This window comes from Amborella trichopoda, chromosome 1 (genome assembly GCF_054954075.1).
Source record: "Amborella trichopoda isolate Santa Cruz 75 chromosome 1, AtrichopodaSantaCruz75HAP2 v2.0, whole genome shotgun sequence".
Classification (NCBI taxonomy): domain Eukaryota; kingdom Viridiplantae; phylum Streptophyta; class Magnoliopsida; order Amborellales; family Amborellaceae; genus Amborella; species Amborella trichopoda.
In genome coordinates, this window is record NC_142336.1 from 56,905,946 (window position 1) to 56,920,900 (window position 14,955).

A 14,955-nucleotide genomic window follows, 5' to 3' on the forward strand; every position below is an offset into this window, starting at 1 on the left:
GTGACCCCAACTATCGTGACCCTACGTCGGAGGAAACTTTATATGTAACCCCAACTATATATAAATTGTACGTGACCCTACTTCTGAGCCATTTGATCTTAATAGAAATATGATGCTCAAGGGTCAGCTTGTGACATTGTGACTCAAGCCTCTTAGCCATCCACTCAGATCTGACGAATATGATCAAGGTTCACAAATACTATATATTGGCAGGGCGCCACGAAATGCTTTCCCAATTTGAAGATGCTGATAAGGAAAAATTCTGACCGGAGAAGCCCACATGGTAACCCGGATCATATAGTTTAGGTGGTCCAACCCTCATAAAACCTAAGCGGATTTTTACATATTCAAATTTCTGATTCACCTTATTACTATTCCAAGACAAAAAAGTGCATTTGAGCTCTGATAGATGGAAAAAGTCTATATAAGGTTGCAAGCTTAAAATGTAGAAGTAAAGATGAGCCTAAAAAATCTATCAGAAAAGATTGTTTTAATGTTGAAAACCTCTTAATTGATCACCTCGACATTGAGACGTATGAATATGAAAAAAAAAATATCTTGAGTCTCAGAGATGGTGCATATTGCAACACATTATCTTGACCGTCCATTTTCAAGATTTTTATACGTTTATAGATCTACTTGATTTTAACCATTTTTGGAATTTAAAATTTTATAATTAATGATGAAAATGAATTTTAAGATAATCCTAAGAACATTTTTCTCCAAAATTACATGTGATAAAATTTGAAGGTGCGATTGTTTGAGGTTGCAACCTTATTGAAACGACACCCCTGATAGATTTATGGTCTCTTAATTGACTTATTTAAGTCTCCTGGGGGGGGGAATTGATATGGAGCGCTCTTCAAGCTCCAAACCACTTTATCTCCTTTCTGAGGGGGGGAATTGATATGGAGCGTTCTTCAAGCTCCAAACCACTTTTATCTCCTTCGATGAAATTGCTTGATCTTGGAGGTGATTTAAACATGATCCGAAAATTTTTAGACCAAAATGATTACCCCACATTTTTGGGGAGCTCAGCTATGTGATGTAGGGGTCAAGTTCATCACGTAATCTGCACCCTTTGTTCTGCATAAAAAACAATCAAAAGGAAGACACCAAAAAATTCAGAAATCGATTGGTAGAATTGCTGTGCAGGCTGGTGATCTAGGAAACCATGGACTGGCAAATACGCGATTTGACTGATTCTCCAGTTTGAGAATCTCAGTCTACTTAAAAAAAAAAAGGCAAAATAGTAGAAGATGCTATATGTGATCCACTGCCGAGTAGGACTGGTTCCTAATACTTGCCAAGTACCGGTTCATCTTGGAATAATTTCCTATCTCGATCGGTGAGTTTAAAGCCCTGCTTAGAATGCTAAATTAACCCATTACAAAGGGTCCAAGAAACACAAATACAAACTTCTTCCCGACAAGTATTGTTCTCTCAACTTAAACAAGATAAAAAATATTCCTCGCATGGCTCCCATAACAGGGAGTGGATCATGCATTGTTTGTGAAGTATGGAAATACTTGAACAAAGGCTTCTCCCCTGAAAAATTGAACTAGGTAGAAATAATTTAATAAAAAGCCAAACTTATAAAAATAGATATACCCTCTCCGTCTAAAATCTAAACTTCTCACAAATATTGGACTCTCTGATGAACGGACCAAGAAAATCCCAGACCAATTCAATCTAGACATTCTAGATGCAATCTCTCTCTCTCTCTCTCACACACACACACACACACACACACACACAAACACACACACACAAAAGTAAACTGGTTGCTGCTCATCGAATGAATGTGTTTCCTGGCTTGAAATCTTCATAACCAACATCCACAAGGCAAAGGCCATCCGGAGGAGCTGGAGGTGCAGTGGCTCGCCTACATGTTGCATCCATGAGCCTAAGCAACACATCATCGCCCGCACCAGCAGCTGCCTCTCTTATTGATGTTGCTACAAGAACTCGAACCATCTACAAATACTCATACAACACAAAAATGGGAGTTTATACATCAGGAAGAGAACACCAAAGGATGAAACAATAGATCACTGGATAATCTAAATCTTTAGATTCACTGAAGATATGAAAAAGGAAAGAGAGAGATCACAGAAACCAATGCATCCTAAAGGTCTCTAATTTTATGATTCTACAATCCTATAACAGGGGATGCCCCTCTAGGAGAGCTTAACATTCACTCGGAAATATACACCAATAGCAAGCCAACTGGAAAATATGTTCTTTTCTATTATTGGTAGAAAGTTGGGAGTTGGGACTTAAACCTTGGGAATTGGTGAAGTAATTCCCATGTGCCCCCAAAAAGAAACAGAGATATATTCAAAGTATACCTTACGCAAGAACCTATTTGCTACCAGTTCCACGCACATGACTCCTAATCCATTGCCATCAACCTATTAAAGCACAGTCAGTGTTTGGGCAGGTAGAGAGAGAGAGAGAGAGAGAAAGAAAGAGAGAGACGCAAGAACCTCATCTGGGCAAGGTAGTCTGGTTTCAGCTGCTCGAGCATGGTAAAGGAAGCACTCTGTGGGTGGACCCCTGACAGCAACAAAGCAGTTACTGAGTGCTCCCCTGGAAATAATACCCGTCTCTCTTTCTCCGTCTCAGAGGATATCATGGCACTTGATAGGAGGGAGAAACGGGTGAAAGGATTGTGAGTCACTTACTCATTCCTTGAAGATTTAGTATCCCTTGCAAACATTTTATAGGACAATAACCTCCCTTCCAACTGTCGCAGAATTCTATCAACCTTGCTAACACTGAATCTCATTGGTTTACTTCTCTCAAGATAGTCCTCATCTACCATTATTGAGCACCCATTCTCTAGCCCATTTTCAACCCATTCTTTCCTTTCTTCATCATGGTTGTTGCACTGAATAAAACCACCACCTATGTTTTCAAGGCCCAGGCTTTCCTCTTCAACCTTGAGAGGGAAAATGTATAAATAATGCCTCCATTTAGCTGAGAAATTAGGATGGAATGCACGTGAGACCTACAAATATGCACACATCAGCAGCTATATTTCATGAATCATGATGAAGAGAAAGGAAAATAACATAAGGAGAAAAATGACTGCAAGATAATGAAACACCAACGCATAATTGTAAAAACCAAAAGTGGAAATAGACATAATCAAAACATACATAGAAGCAACTTAATGAATATATTAGACTTATTAACTTGTATCCCCACAAGAAAAAGTTTGTCAGTGTTTGATTTATATACCAATATAGTGCAAGCATCAACAATACATTGGGCTGAGAGGGTAAACAAAATTTGCGGTTCCAAATGGATAGGAATATTTTTCTAGGATGTAAATAGGTAAGCTGACAGAATGGTTGATGTGCTCCCCAGAAACGAGTCTCTATAGTGAGCATGATCACTTAAGATTCACTCCCACAGTCCCACTGTAGTAACAAGACTAACAATCCACTTGAGCTATCCATCTAATTACCAACCAAAACAATATATATATGTATATATATATATATATATATATATATATATATATATAGATGGGAAAGCTTTCTATGCTTCCCCTAGAGCATAGAAGTTCTATCCTCCCCTTTATCCAACTGTCCATTCTGAATGGAGGGCTAAGATTGCCCCAATCACAATGTCATGTCTCTGCACTATTTTATTTTTTATTTTTTCTATATAAACTATATTGACACCAAATTTTCGACGTCCAATCCTCTATTAAACTCGCACTAGCAAAAAATATAAAAAAAAATTTTTCAATAAAATAAAATGACCAAAATACCCCTGAAAGTTTCAAGGGGTATTTTGGTCATTATATTTTACTGAAAAATTATTTTAAATATTTTTTATAGATGCGCCCCAATGAGAAGATAGAACACACCAAATTTCATATTCATACAATTTGTATAAAAAAAACTAAAAATAAAATACTTTGAGACGTCGGATTTAAGATCAAACGGTGAGTGGCTCTCTTGATCAAAATTGGACGGCTGGAAGGTAGGGAGAGGATAGAACTTCTATGTTGTAGGGGAAGCATAGAAACCTTTCCCTATATATATATCTTTTGGTATAACGAGCAACAAAAGCTAATTAATAACCAAAACAAAAAAGAAAATTCCAAAAAGAATACATGAACAACCAAGGAAAGCATAGCAGTAAGGACGATTGGATAAAATCAAAGAAACATGTTAGGAAACATGGAAATACATGAGATCAGAATAAGAGATACGCACAAAACATGCATTCTCTAAAAATTTAAGAAATGGTATTTTTTATGGTTTGTGAAGCTCATTTCTAGGAAGGAGGGTTTCAGTACCATGCAGCAGCTTTGAAACCTTACATAGCGCAACCCCAAAATACCTCTGCCCCAACTTCCAATTTCTACTCTGATGCTCCGAATATTCCTATTATTTCATAGATGTCGCCATCTTGCAAATTCAAGGCAATTGCATAATAACGACAGCATAGGTTCCAAAAGTAATCAGAGTGCCACTTCCATAAAGTTTGCATTCCATGATCTAAAGGGGCTCCCTTAATTTCTTCTTGACAGCGTTCATTAAACAGGGATTACAGGACAATAACCTTAGTTGGACCTTACCTCAGAAACGTAGACAGCTCTCAGCTGTCCTGGGGCAACTGTGTTGATTGCGTGCTCGATTTCTTGAGTTTTGACATCTGTCCTCCAAGTATCTAAAACAAAACATCATATGCAAAGAAAACCATTCCAAACGGGTAAGCATTCAAAATAAAGTGCACAACTAAAACTTAACAAATAATGTCAGGAAGATTAAGACGCATGATATCTATAACTGCTGTAAACATAAGGAATACTCAAAAGATATATCATACAGGAAAAATAAAGGTCAACCACAACAAAATGAAAACTTCATTCATGAGGACGTGCTAATCATTTATGAGTAACAAATCAAGTACAGAGAAGTAAAGCTGATCAATACTGGAAAATTTTGAAGTTTGTCAAGAAAATAGCAATACAGAGAAAAGTTTCATATGGAATGACCATGTAGTGCATTACTTTTAGACAATTCACATAGCAGCACAGCCTTTGAATGTTACCTAGTTCCTGCTTACATGAACCACAAAATCCGACCAAGATTTTAAAATGGCAACCTAGACCTATAGTGTCCAGAGTAATATATATATATATATATATATATATATATATATATATATATATATATACACACACACATGGCTACTCCTATACATGGAGTATATACTAAATGAACTCAACATTTTTAGATACCTGGATGCCCTTGATATGTAATACAAAATTTTTCAAGCAAAGGCATTTTTGGTCATTAGGAGGGGTAGAATGGATATTTATATAAGAAGCTAGTGGCATTCTATAAGTGGTTAAAAAATAATTAATGCTTAATGTGAGCGATATCACACACCGGTGATGTTATTGTCCACTATAGTTAATAAATGATGTTATTTCTATTAAGAATTTCTACTTTACCCTTGACTAATTATTTAAAAGAAAAAGCTGACGTAGGCCCACTAGCCTACAGCTACATGAGCCCAATAACCTAGATTCAATTTGGGCCGATCTGACGGTCACAACCTCATTTCATATTTTAATTTTGTTTTTCTACAAATCCAAATCACATGAAATTTTAGGCGTATGTTCTTCTCATCAAGGCGCATCTAATAAAAATATTAAAAAAATAATTCGTAAAATATAAATTGATCAAAATACCCCTGAAAAGTTTCGAAGGTATTTTGATCTATTTATGTTTTCCGAATTATTTTTTTGATATTTTTATTAGTTTCTTCTATTTTTTAAGAACACAAGCGCAAAATTTCAAGTGATTTGGATTTATCTAAAAAACTTAAAATTCAAAAACCAAATGTAATCGTGATCATTTGATCGGCTCAGATTAAATCAAGGCCGTTGGGCTCATATGTAAGCTCTTTCTTTTTTTAAAATACTCCTAGACAAAAAGTTACTACGTTATAGGATCGGGGTATCAAGTGTCCAAAATTGTTAAGTACATGAAGTATATGCTCCATGTGTAGGAGTAGCCTAATAGAGCCTTATATATATATATATATATATATATATATATATATATATATATATATATATATATCATGTCACCACGCCATTACAAAATAATGAAACCACAATTCTAGAAAATCATGTGGTATTTGTATGGCCCAAAATTTTGTACACGCACTCTCTTCATCTCAATAATCAATCTAAAAAAAAATAACAAAAAAATTGCACCCTATATATGGTAAAAATAAGTCCCCTGCAACAATGAATTTAGACCTTCCATTTGATGAATTTTAAGATCTAGGCCTTTATGAATTCAAAATCAAAATTTTCTTTTTAATGTTGTTAATCTAATGATAGTTTATTTAAAAAATTTGGAAAGAAAAATAATCCTTCTAAGGCCTAGATCTAAGTATCTCACCAAAATAGACAACCTATATTAATTGAGCTAAAAAACACTTTCCAGGTTGTGTTTTCAAATTTTTCTTTTTTTGTGATTGTTCATTAGAATGAAAAGAGTATATAGTTTAAAACTTGGGTCAAACAAGTGACCTTAACATGGTTTTTGAATATTGTTTCATTATATTACTATACAACCATTGCATGAAATCACTCCCAGTATATATATATATATATATATATATATATATATATATATATAATACACATCATTCAAAATCAGAGAGTTCCATATATATTTTCAGTTAAAAACAATACCTACATGCAGTAAACATAATGAACAGTTGCAATTTAAAAGTAAAATAGGCCAAATCAAGAAGAAAGTGTGCATGTTAAAGTAGCAAACGTGTAACCCACAGAATGAACAGACTTGTTGAAGTGCTGATACCCCTTTGTCAGTTCGCCCAGCAACTGTTGCACAACCTTCAACAGGTAAAGATTTGTCTCTCAGCTGCTGAGCTTTTTTGTCATCCACAAATTTCCCAAGAACGCTTTCAACTGACCTGACGAAGTTAACCAGTTGAATGCCCAGTGAAAATTACATAATAAAACCATTTTTGATCACCGCACGATAGTAGTGCATTCACAATCATATGAATCAGTTACCGATAAATTCAAGGAAATTATAGTATACTGTTGTCCATTGGGCCATCCCTTCTTATGGAATGGACGTAATAGAAAGAGTGTTTTGTTGAGCAACTGTTGGGGGACATGTACAGCTCTAGTGGGTCACACTCTCTCATCATCATCATCCATCATTTAAACGGATGGCTATGACCCAATGGACTATGGTTTTGCCATAGTCAAACACATTATGATGCACTTTCCCTTCTTCCGAAGTATGAAAGAAATATCGTCGAATTTACCCTTGAACAGTTCTCAGGCCTGGTTGCTTTTGCCACCCATCAAAGGAACTCCCATGGTATGAAACAACTATTTTAAATGTCCTTCTTGCCCATCTCCCACCCCTAGAATCCTTGTAAGTCTCAGCTGATTCAATTTCCTTGCATGCATGAGTTTCTTCAATCACATCCTCAAACATATTTCCCTGTTAAAAAGAATGGAAGTTAAACAGGCCACATTCATAAGAAAATCAACAAATTCCAGTATAGCTTTAGAGTGATAGAACTCGATTGCAGAACTATATTATACAGTGTTTTCAGACTCGGCCGAGTCCGAATTACTCATACTCATCACCTTGGCGAGCCAAGTTACCCTACAAACTTGATGTGTATATAATTTGGATGTTTTTGGTAAAGATTGTTGAGGTTTTCTTGCCATATGCCATACTTTTATATTTTTTTGGATTTTTTAAAATGTCCCCAACTATAAGTCAATTTTTTTAAATCCATGTTTTGTATACCTTTTTAGGCTTATTTAGACTTTTAGGTTCTTTTTGGTTTTATTTGACCTTTACTATTTTTCTTTTATCTTTTAGATTTTTATTTTTATTTATTTTTCCAAGGGCTTTTGGGCACTGTACAGTAACCGACGAGTCCATTTGGACTTGCCCACATAACTTACCTCGGACAAGGGTGAGTACCTGGCCCAAGGCAAGTCTGAAAACACTGATATTATAGTTTCCCCATGTACACATGCATCATAAAACTAGTGGTTTTAGAAGAAGAAATTGCCGAAGGATTCTAGAGATAAAGAATTATGGACATACCTCAACAACGAACATGCTAGACAATGACAAACGCCGGTCTACCAAACAAGAATAGAAATCCACAATATGTTGCCATGGTCTATCATACATAAACTGGTAGGACTCCCTGGCAATAAAAGGATTTATTAAAAGAGATGGATGATTTCTCAACCTAATATATATATATATATATATAGAGAGAGAGATATAATGAGACCATTTACTTTTGGCACCGGGAGGTCACAATTACTTATAACCATTTGATGTGAAATTTGATAGCTTGGGTGTATCACAAAGTTTGAGATTTTTTTTTTGAACTTTGAGCTTGGCCAATGAAATAAATGCAGCCACCCAATTTCACATCCACATAGTCAAGATCAGTTGTGACCACCTTGTACCAAAGGTAAATGGTCTCATTGCATACCTTAGTAGTATGTTTTCCAACTGAAATTCTGGAGCAGGAAGAAAATGAATTCTTCAATGCAACAAAACAACATAAAGAAGTTGAGAAACTAGTAAAACAACCTAAGCGAATATCAAGCAAAAGCTAAAAATAATTCAGCACGAAATACCGGTGATTAACATGAATACAGGTGAGAAAAATAGGAATTACACTTTCTCAATTAAAATGACTTGCCACAAAATACATAAAAGAGATATTTGATAATTATATAAACCATGGTGAACATAAAGGAGTTTATCAACCAAATTCAGCATATTACAGAAGGAAGAGATTGAGAAGATCCCAAAAATCAAACAAATAGAAAATTTTTCCAGCTTGCAACTCTTGCAAATTGCAAAATAAACTAAAATTTTCAAAAAAAAATATAGAGAGAAATACTAGGGCAATAAGAAAGGTCGTAAACTACTTCAGTCAATCAAATACATAAGACTCAGAACACAAACATAATATTTTCACAAATACTACTGTTTCATCTCGATCTTCAATGGTGAACCCTAGAATAGAGATTGAATTTCTCTGCGTATACATACAAATCAAAAGATTAGGAGGAAATGAACTAAGAAAAATGAGGGGTTTACCTGGAAGTCCACCTGTTAAATTTACAGTAATCATCGTGCCCATAATGAACGTAAATTTTGTTACTGGAATCAGTTTCCATAGAAGAGGAGGCCCTCATTATTCCATTAATTACTGTAAATACTCCTCTTCTTCTAATTCTCAGCATATATCACACTCAATAAATATTAATGGCAGCCCGTAAAGCACTACTAAAAACGCCAGAAAATAGTCAGTAACTCTCCATTAATTTTTAGCTTCAGGCTCCAACCCCAGAATCCGGCGAAACGTGAACTTTGCCAGCCAAGTTTCGCCGGAAAAGTCAGAGGGAGGACTTCGAGTCAAATAGGGCGCGCTGGTATAATCTAGGACGAATTTGTAAATATCGCTTGGGGGGTAGTTTGGTTATTTTGGGCATATTGCGGTGACTTATATGTAATTTGTGGAGTTCTGTAATTGCTCACAGCGCGGAAAATTCAGTGGGAGACTTCTTTTCTTTATTGTGGATTATACTCCCGCGGGAGCATAATTTACATTTACTCCCTAAATAAGAAAAAAAAATTGAATTTTGAGTCCTTTTAGTACTCAGATCACACCCTCTAAAATTTAGACTGTATCTATTCAATATTGAGACATTATTTATTTATTTATTTTCAAGTGTATCTAGGGTGAAATTGAATTATTTTTTTATTAATAAGGGTGAAGAGGTTACATCCTTAATATTTAAGGTACTAAATCAACCCAATCAGCTGGCATTTTACATTTTTCTTAACGGGTTTTAAACCCGAGGCTTTTTTGAATTTTTGGAAAATAATTTTTATCGACATGATTAAATTAAAAAGCATATTTTTGACAAAGATGCTACTTTAATAAAATCATTTGCCTCAATTGACTCTATGAGTATCTGCAAATGCTCAAAAATAAAAAATGCTTGAGTCCTTAACAAGCATGGGTACCTGGATTGCACAACCAAAATAACCTTGGTTATATAAATTTTATGCCTAGAACAAAATATTTTTTAACAAAAATAATATATATTATAGTTTTGGAATCTCAAACAAGTCGGAAATAGCTTAGTCATTTATTTTGTGACTATTAAATTGAGTCAAATAACGTAAATACCTCAGCTTGATCCATAGTCCATGCAAATGATCAAATGCTATAGCCTAACAAAACCCTTTAATCATATTTTCTCTCATACTTTTGGGTGTACATAGAGGAAAAAAAAGGGCAGTAAAAAAAGACAGGAAAAAAAAAATGGAATATAAAGAATTTGAAAATAAATCAAATATAAAGGAATATTGAAACTGTTTGGTTTGAGGTAAGATTTCTCTAGTGAAGAGATATTTCTGATGATCAAGTCTCTCTCTCACGTTTGTTTCATTGGAAAGAGAGAAAAACTAGAATGTGAACACCACTACATAAAACAACATGGTCCTGGGGAAGTAGCATGGGGGTATAAAGCCCATTTTGATTTTCTAGACAACTTTTTTACTATTCTCTTTTTTTTTTTTCAACTTTTATATTAAAATATGCATTTCTAATAACTACCCCCGTAAAAAATAAAAATAAAAAAAGATCAAAATGCCCTCCCTTTAGTTAAAACGCCTCTCGCTCCTCTTTCCTGCCCACGACCTAATTTTTTAAAGGCGGTCAGGCACTTTATAAAGGTGGTCTCGCACAAAATTTTTGTGGAAAAATAAGGGATCTGGCAGTTTATAAAGGGGATCTAACAACCGGGTTTTAGAAAAAAAATGGGGTCCGACATTTTATAAAGGCTGTCCTGCATACTGATCACAAGGTCCGACAATATGTTCACTTGGTCCAGCATAACCATGTCCCAGTCCGGCAATATTGGCCTAAGGTTTTCTTCATGCAGTTGCGATACTTTATTCTCTCGGTCCTGTTCGTGAGTCCACATCATGTCTGGCCCAACATAATTTTTTATGTATGGGAAAGGCATTTTTGTCAAAAATATAACTTTTTGACTTAACGGTATTTGCTATAAAAACTCATTTTGGGGTAAAAATTGTGAAAAAAAAAAAACTTGAGGTTGTCTAAAAAGTCTACTTTTGAGAGGTTTTTGTAATTTTTTTTTAAAAAAAAATCCTTAAAAATATGAATATTATGTTCATACCCATGTTTCTTTATTTTGTTGTTTTCCCCAACTACTCTTTGAAAAAGTTACAAATAACCCCCAAGACTAGACTTTCTATGCAAGTTACCCCCAACCAAACTTTTTTCTCACTTTTTTCCCCAAAATACACTTTTCTAGCAAATACCCCTCCAAGTAAAAAACGTACATTTTTTTTAATGAAAATACCCTTTTTCCTACATAAAAAATTTATTTTTGGCCGGACATTCACGTTGGTTTACATGGGCTACAGGATTGCTCATTGACATTGTCGGACCGCTCTTTGACATTGTCGGACTGCACTTTGGGTCGGTTGCTGGACTGCATGGGCCTGTTGTTGGTCCACTCTTTAGCAGTGTCAGACCGTTCTTTGTCAGTGATGGATCGCCACTTCTACTGCCGGACTGCCACTTGTATTGCCGGACCGCCACTGTTATTTACCGGACCAACATTACACTGTCAGACCACCCTAAGAATACGTCTGACTGCCTTTTCGTGGGTAAGAGGAAATATAGGGATGGGTAAACATATGGGAGGGTAGTTTAGACTTTTTTTTTTTTTTTGCGTTGGGGGTATTTGCTAAGAATGTATATTTAGGATAAAAAGTGAAAAAAGAAATTTGGTTGGAGGTAACTTGCATAGGAAGTCTAGTATTATGGGTTAGTTATAATTTCCCAAAAATTTATTTAACCTACCGGCTAAAATTCCTTCAGATTTCAGAGTATCCATATTCTAAAAAGTTCTCTCAAAAAAATCCTTGACCTCCAACGACTCCATGTGAGCTTGTTGGGCTCCAAACAAAACTTCACATTTAGAAAATCCATTCTTAAAATCCGAAGTTCTTTGGGAAAGCCTTGGCTTCCACCAAGCCTCATAACTTTAAAAGGATATGTACGTAATTTTTCTAAAATTTTAACTATTACTAGATGTCACTATTTGCTAACATCCTTTTTATCAAAGAACATGTATACTATGCTCCTAGTGGAGCATATTGTACATCTATTTCCATGGGTAGAAGACCTATTTGGGAGGATTGTTTTTTTTTTAAATTGAGAATCACCTAAGAATTTTGATTTTCTAACACGTCGGTCTCACCTCCAAAAAATTGGACGGTATCTATTTAATCTTGAGACTATTTTCTTCAAGTGTATATAGAGTACATTTTTAAAAAAAATGAAGTTAGTCTATTGGTTGAAGCGGTCACATCCCTAAAAATTTTGGGGTCTTAAAGTAATTTTAAGATTGAATTTTACTGGAGAGAGTCAATAGACAATATACTCCAACGAAAGTACGAAATCTTTTGGCTTATCCAAATTAATTTAGATAATTTTGAGATTATTAAAAATGATATTAAATTTATTTCTCCCTGCATTGCAGGGCATTTGTATGGGTAGTAAATCGCTTATTCCCCATTGCCCCTAAACTCAATACTAGTATTGGGTATAGGCAGGAATAATATTTCATGAACTCACCTAGAGCACATTCCAAGAAGCCTTCAAAATGCTTTTCAGGTGTACTGGAAAATTGTTTCTTTATCTCCATTAGATATGAGACCAGCTTTGCTTTGTGGGGTAGAGTATTGGATGGACAAAAAACAATATGCTCATAGAATGAGTATAGCGGAGATGAGGTTGTTGAGATGAATGGGTGACAAGACAAAAAGGGATAAAATTTAAAATAAATTCATTCGGGAGAATTTAGGTGTGGTACCAATAGGCGATAAGATGGGAGAAAACAAACTTTGGTGGGCTGGCCAAGTTTGACGCCAATCAAGTACAACACCTGTTAGGAAGTGCGAGCTAGTTCAAATGGAAGGACTAAAAATGATAAAGGATAGGCCTAAAAGGATATGGTTGAAAATAATCCTAAAAGATATAACGACTTATGACCTCACTAAGAGTATGACTTTTAATAGAGTATAGTAGCGGACCAGGATTTATGTAGCCAACCTCAATTAATTAGAAAAAAATTATGATGATGATGTCCCCTTGACATGAGACTATTTCCATATGAGATTCTAATTAGCTTTGTAGTCTAAGTCATCTACTTTGGTATTCCTCTAGAGGATTTCCTTTATTAGATAGATATAAAGATTTAAACAATGAAAATTTTCAATAACGATTGAAAAACACTATTTTCCATGTTCATGGGAAATAATTTCACAAACAAGTAATTTATGATTTTTTTCATATTAAACAAGGTTGACCTTCCAAGTTACACGGTATCAAATATATTTATATTTTGTTTGCAAACATTTTCTTGATTTTTTTATGAGTGCACCAATAATAATGTCACATACACATTAATTATGACCTATAAAGATGATTAATATCGACAAATAATATTGTTGGCTAACCCTTAACTATAGAAGCAAAATCTAATAGATGTAGGTCTTCTATATAAATATCTATGTAAAAATCCTTTAAAGTAATGTGTGAGTTTAAAGATACGAAAATATAACACCTATAAGGAAATCCTAGAGTTTCCCATGGACAGATTTATGTCACTTTTCTGCAATTTCAAACCCCAAGCCCAGATGAGAAAGGAAGGGAGTTGTATTACATTGGCAGCCAACGAAAAACTTTTGATACATCCCTATCATAAATAACCGACCTCCACCGTCATTGTAATATTTATGCTCTTATAAAAAAATAAAATTAATAAAATTTATGCTCTTATAAAAAATAACATCCTCATATAGTTGGAATAAGACTATAATGATGATTTGTCACTTTTTCAAAAATGAAATCTCTCTCGTATCGTTTTTGATAAAAAATGATCACCCCCTCCCTTCTCCTAGGCATGGTCTCACACTTTAATTAGTCCATCTCTCTTGGTCTCAAGTTTCTCCTAAGGGTGAGATTTCCATTATGGAGTGCAGTTGGCATAGGCTTAGGCTTTACAACAAAACTAAGGCCGCACTCTAAAACCCCACTAGAAATGCAATTTCACTGTTCGATACTTAAACCAAGGGTTCAAGTTCAATACTGGTTTTAATTATGGAATTTGAATCTCCAAAAATAATGCAGCTCTCACCAATATACAAACGCCTAAAAATATATAGTTCAAATAATATGTTTCCAAAACACATTATTTTTAAGGCCTGGGAAATTTTATTTTGTTTGTCCATAATAATAGAAGTTGGGATGATCAATTCAAGGATATTCCAGTGCTAGCACTGCAACATCCTGAGATTTGGTCTTCACTAAAATGTAATCACTAGAAGAAAAAGTGAGCATATATGGAAGTGCAAGAGTGAGCCTTGTTATTGCTTGATTGAATACCAGTTTCCAAACATTCAAACTTAAGATTTCTTTTATTAGAGAAAATTCTGCTAGCCAAAGCCACCTGAAACTCCAAAAAACATTATAACACCAGTATGACCCGATTTCACATCTAATGGCTAAGAGTAATTATAACATTTTTGTACTCGAAGAAAAATCTTAGTGTACTTTGCTTCAGTCCTTTCCAAAGGGTCTATACAAAATGGTGAAAATTGGGTGAACTCAATCTCACAAACAAAACCGAAAAGTCCAAATTTTGACCTGTTTCCAACCAAACAAATGCATGATCAAACTCTTTCTTGAATATAATCCAAACCATCCCTTGTTTGATTAAATGGCCAGGATATGTACTAAGGACAAAAAAAAGAGAAAAGCACACCCATGTTTCTC

At 34.7% G+C, this 14,955-nt stretch overlaps 1 protein-coding gene across 13 annotated transcripts; it reads right to left on the reverse strand.

Moving 5' to 3' along the window:
• Positions 1–652: 652 nt before the first annotated feature.
• LOC18440774 (Pseudouridine synthase family protein) lies at positions 653–9,504 on the reverse strand. Of its 13 annotated transcripts, none has more exons than XR_016041393.1 (10): positions 9,171–9,495; positions 8,554–8,604; positions 8,151–8,256; positions 7,348–7,529; positions 6,870–6,984; positions 4,601–4,692; positions 2,688–3,013; positions 2,490–2,559; positions 2,352–2,414; positions 1,350–1,977 (listed from the first exon to the last, which is right to left on the reverse strand). XR_016041393.1 is itself a non-coding variant. In XM_088847805.1 (10 exons), exons 1-10 carry the CDS (start codon positions 9,314–9,316, stop codon positions 1,792–1,794), a joined length of 1,368 nt encoding a protein of 455 aa, XP_088703931.1. In that variant the 5' UTR covers positions 9,317–9,495; the 3' UTR covers positions 1,350–1,791. The 13 variants fall into 13 exon arrangements, 9 of the variants coding, with proteins under 9 accessions (XP_088703938.1, XP_088703931.1, XP_011625774.1 ...); XR_016041391.1 differs by having other exon boundaries at positions 6,852–6,984; XM_088847805.1 differs by having other exon boundaries at positions 6,839–6,984.
• Positions 9,505–14,955: the final 5,451 nt, after the last annotated feature.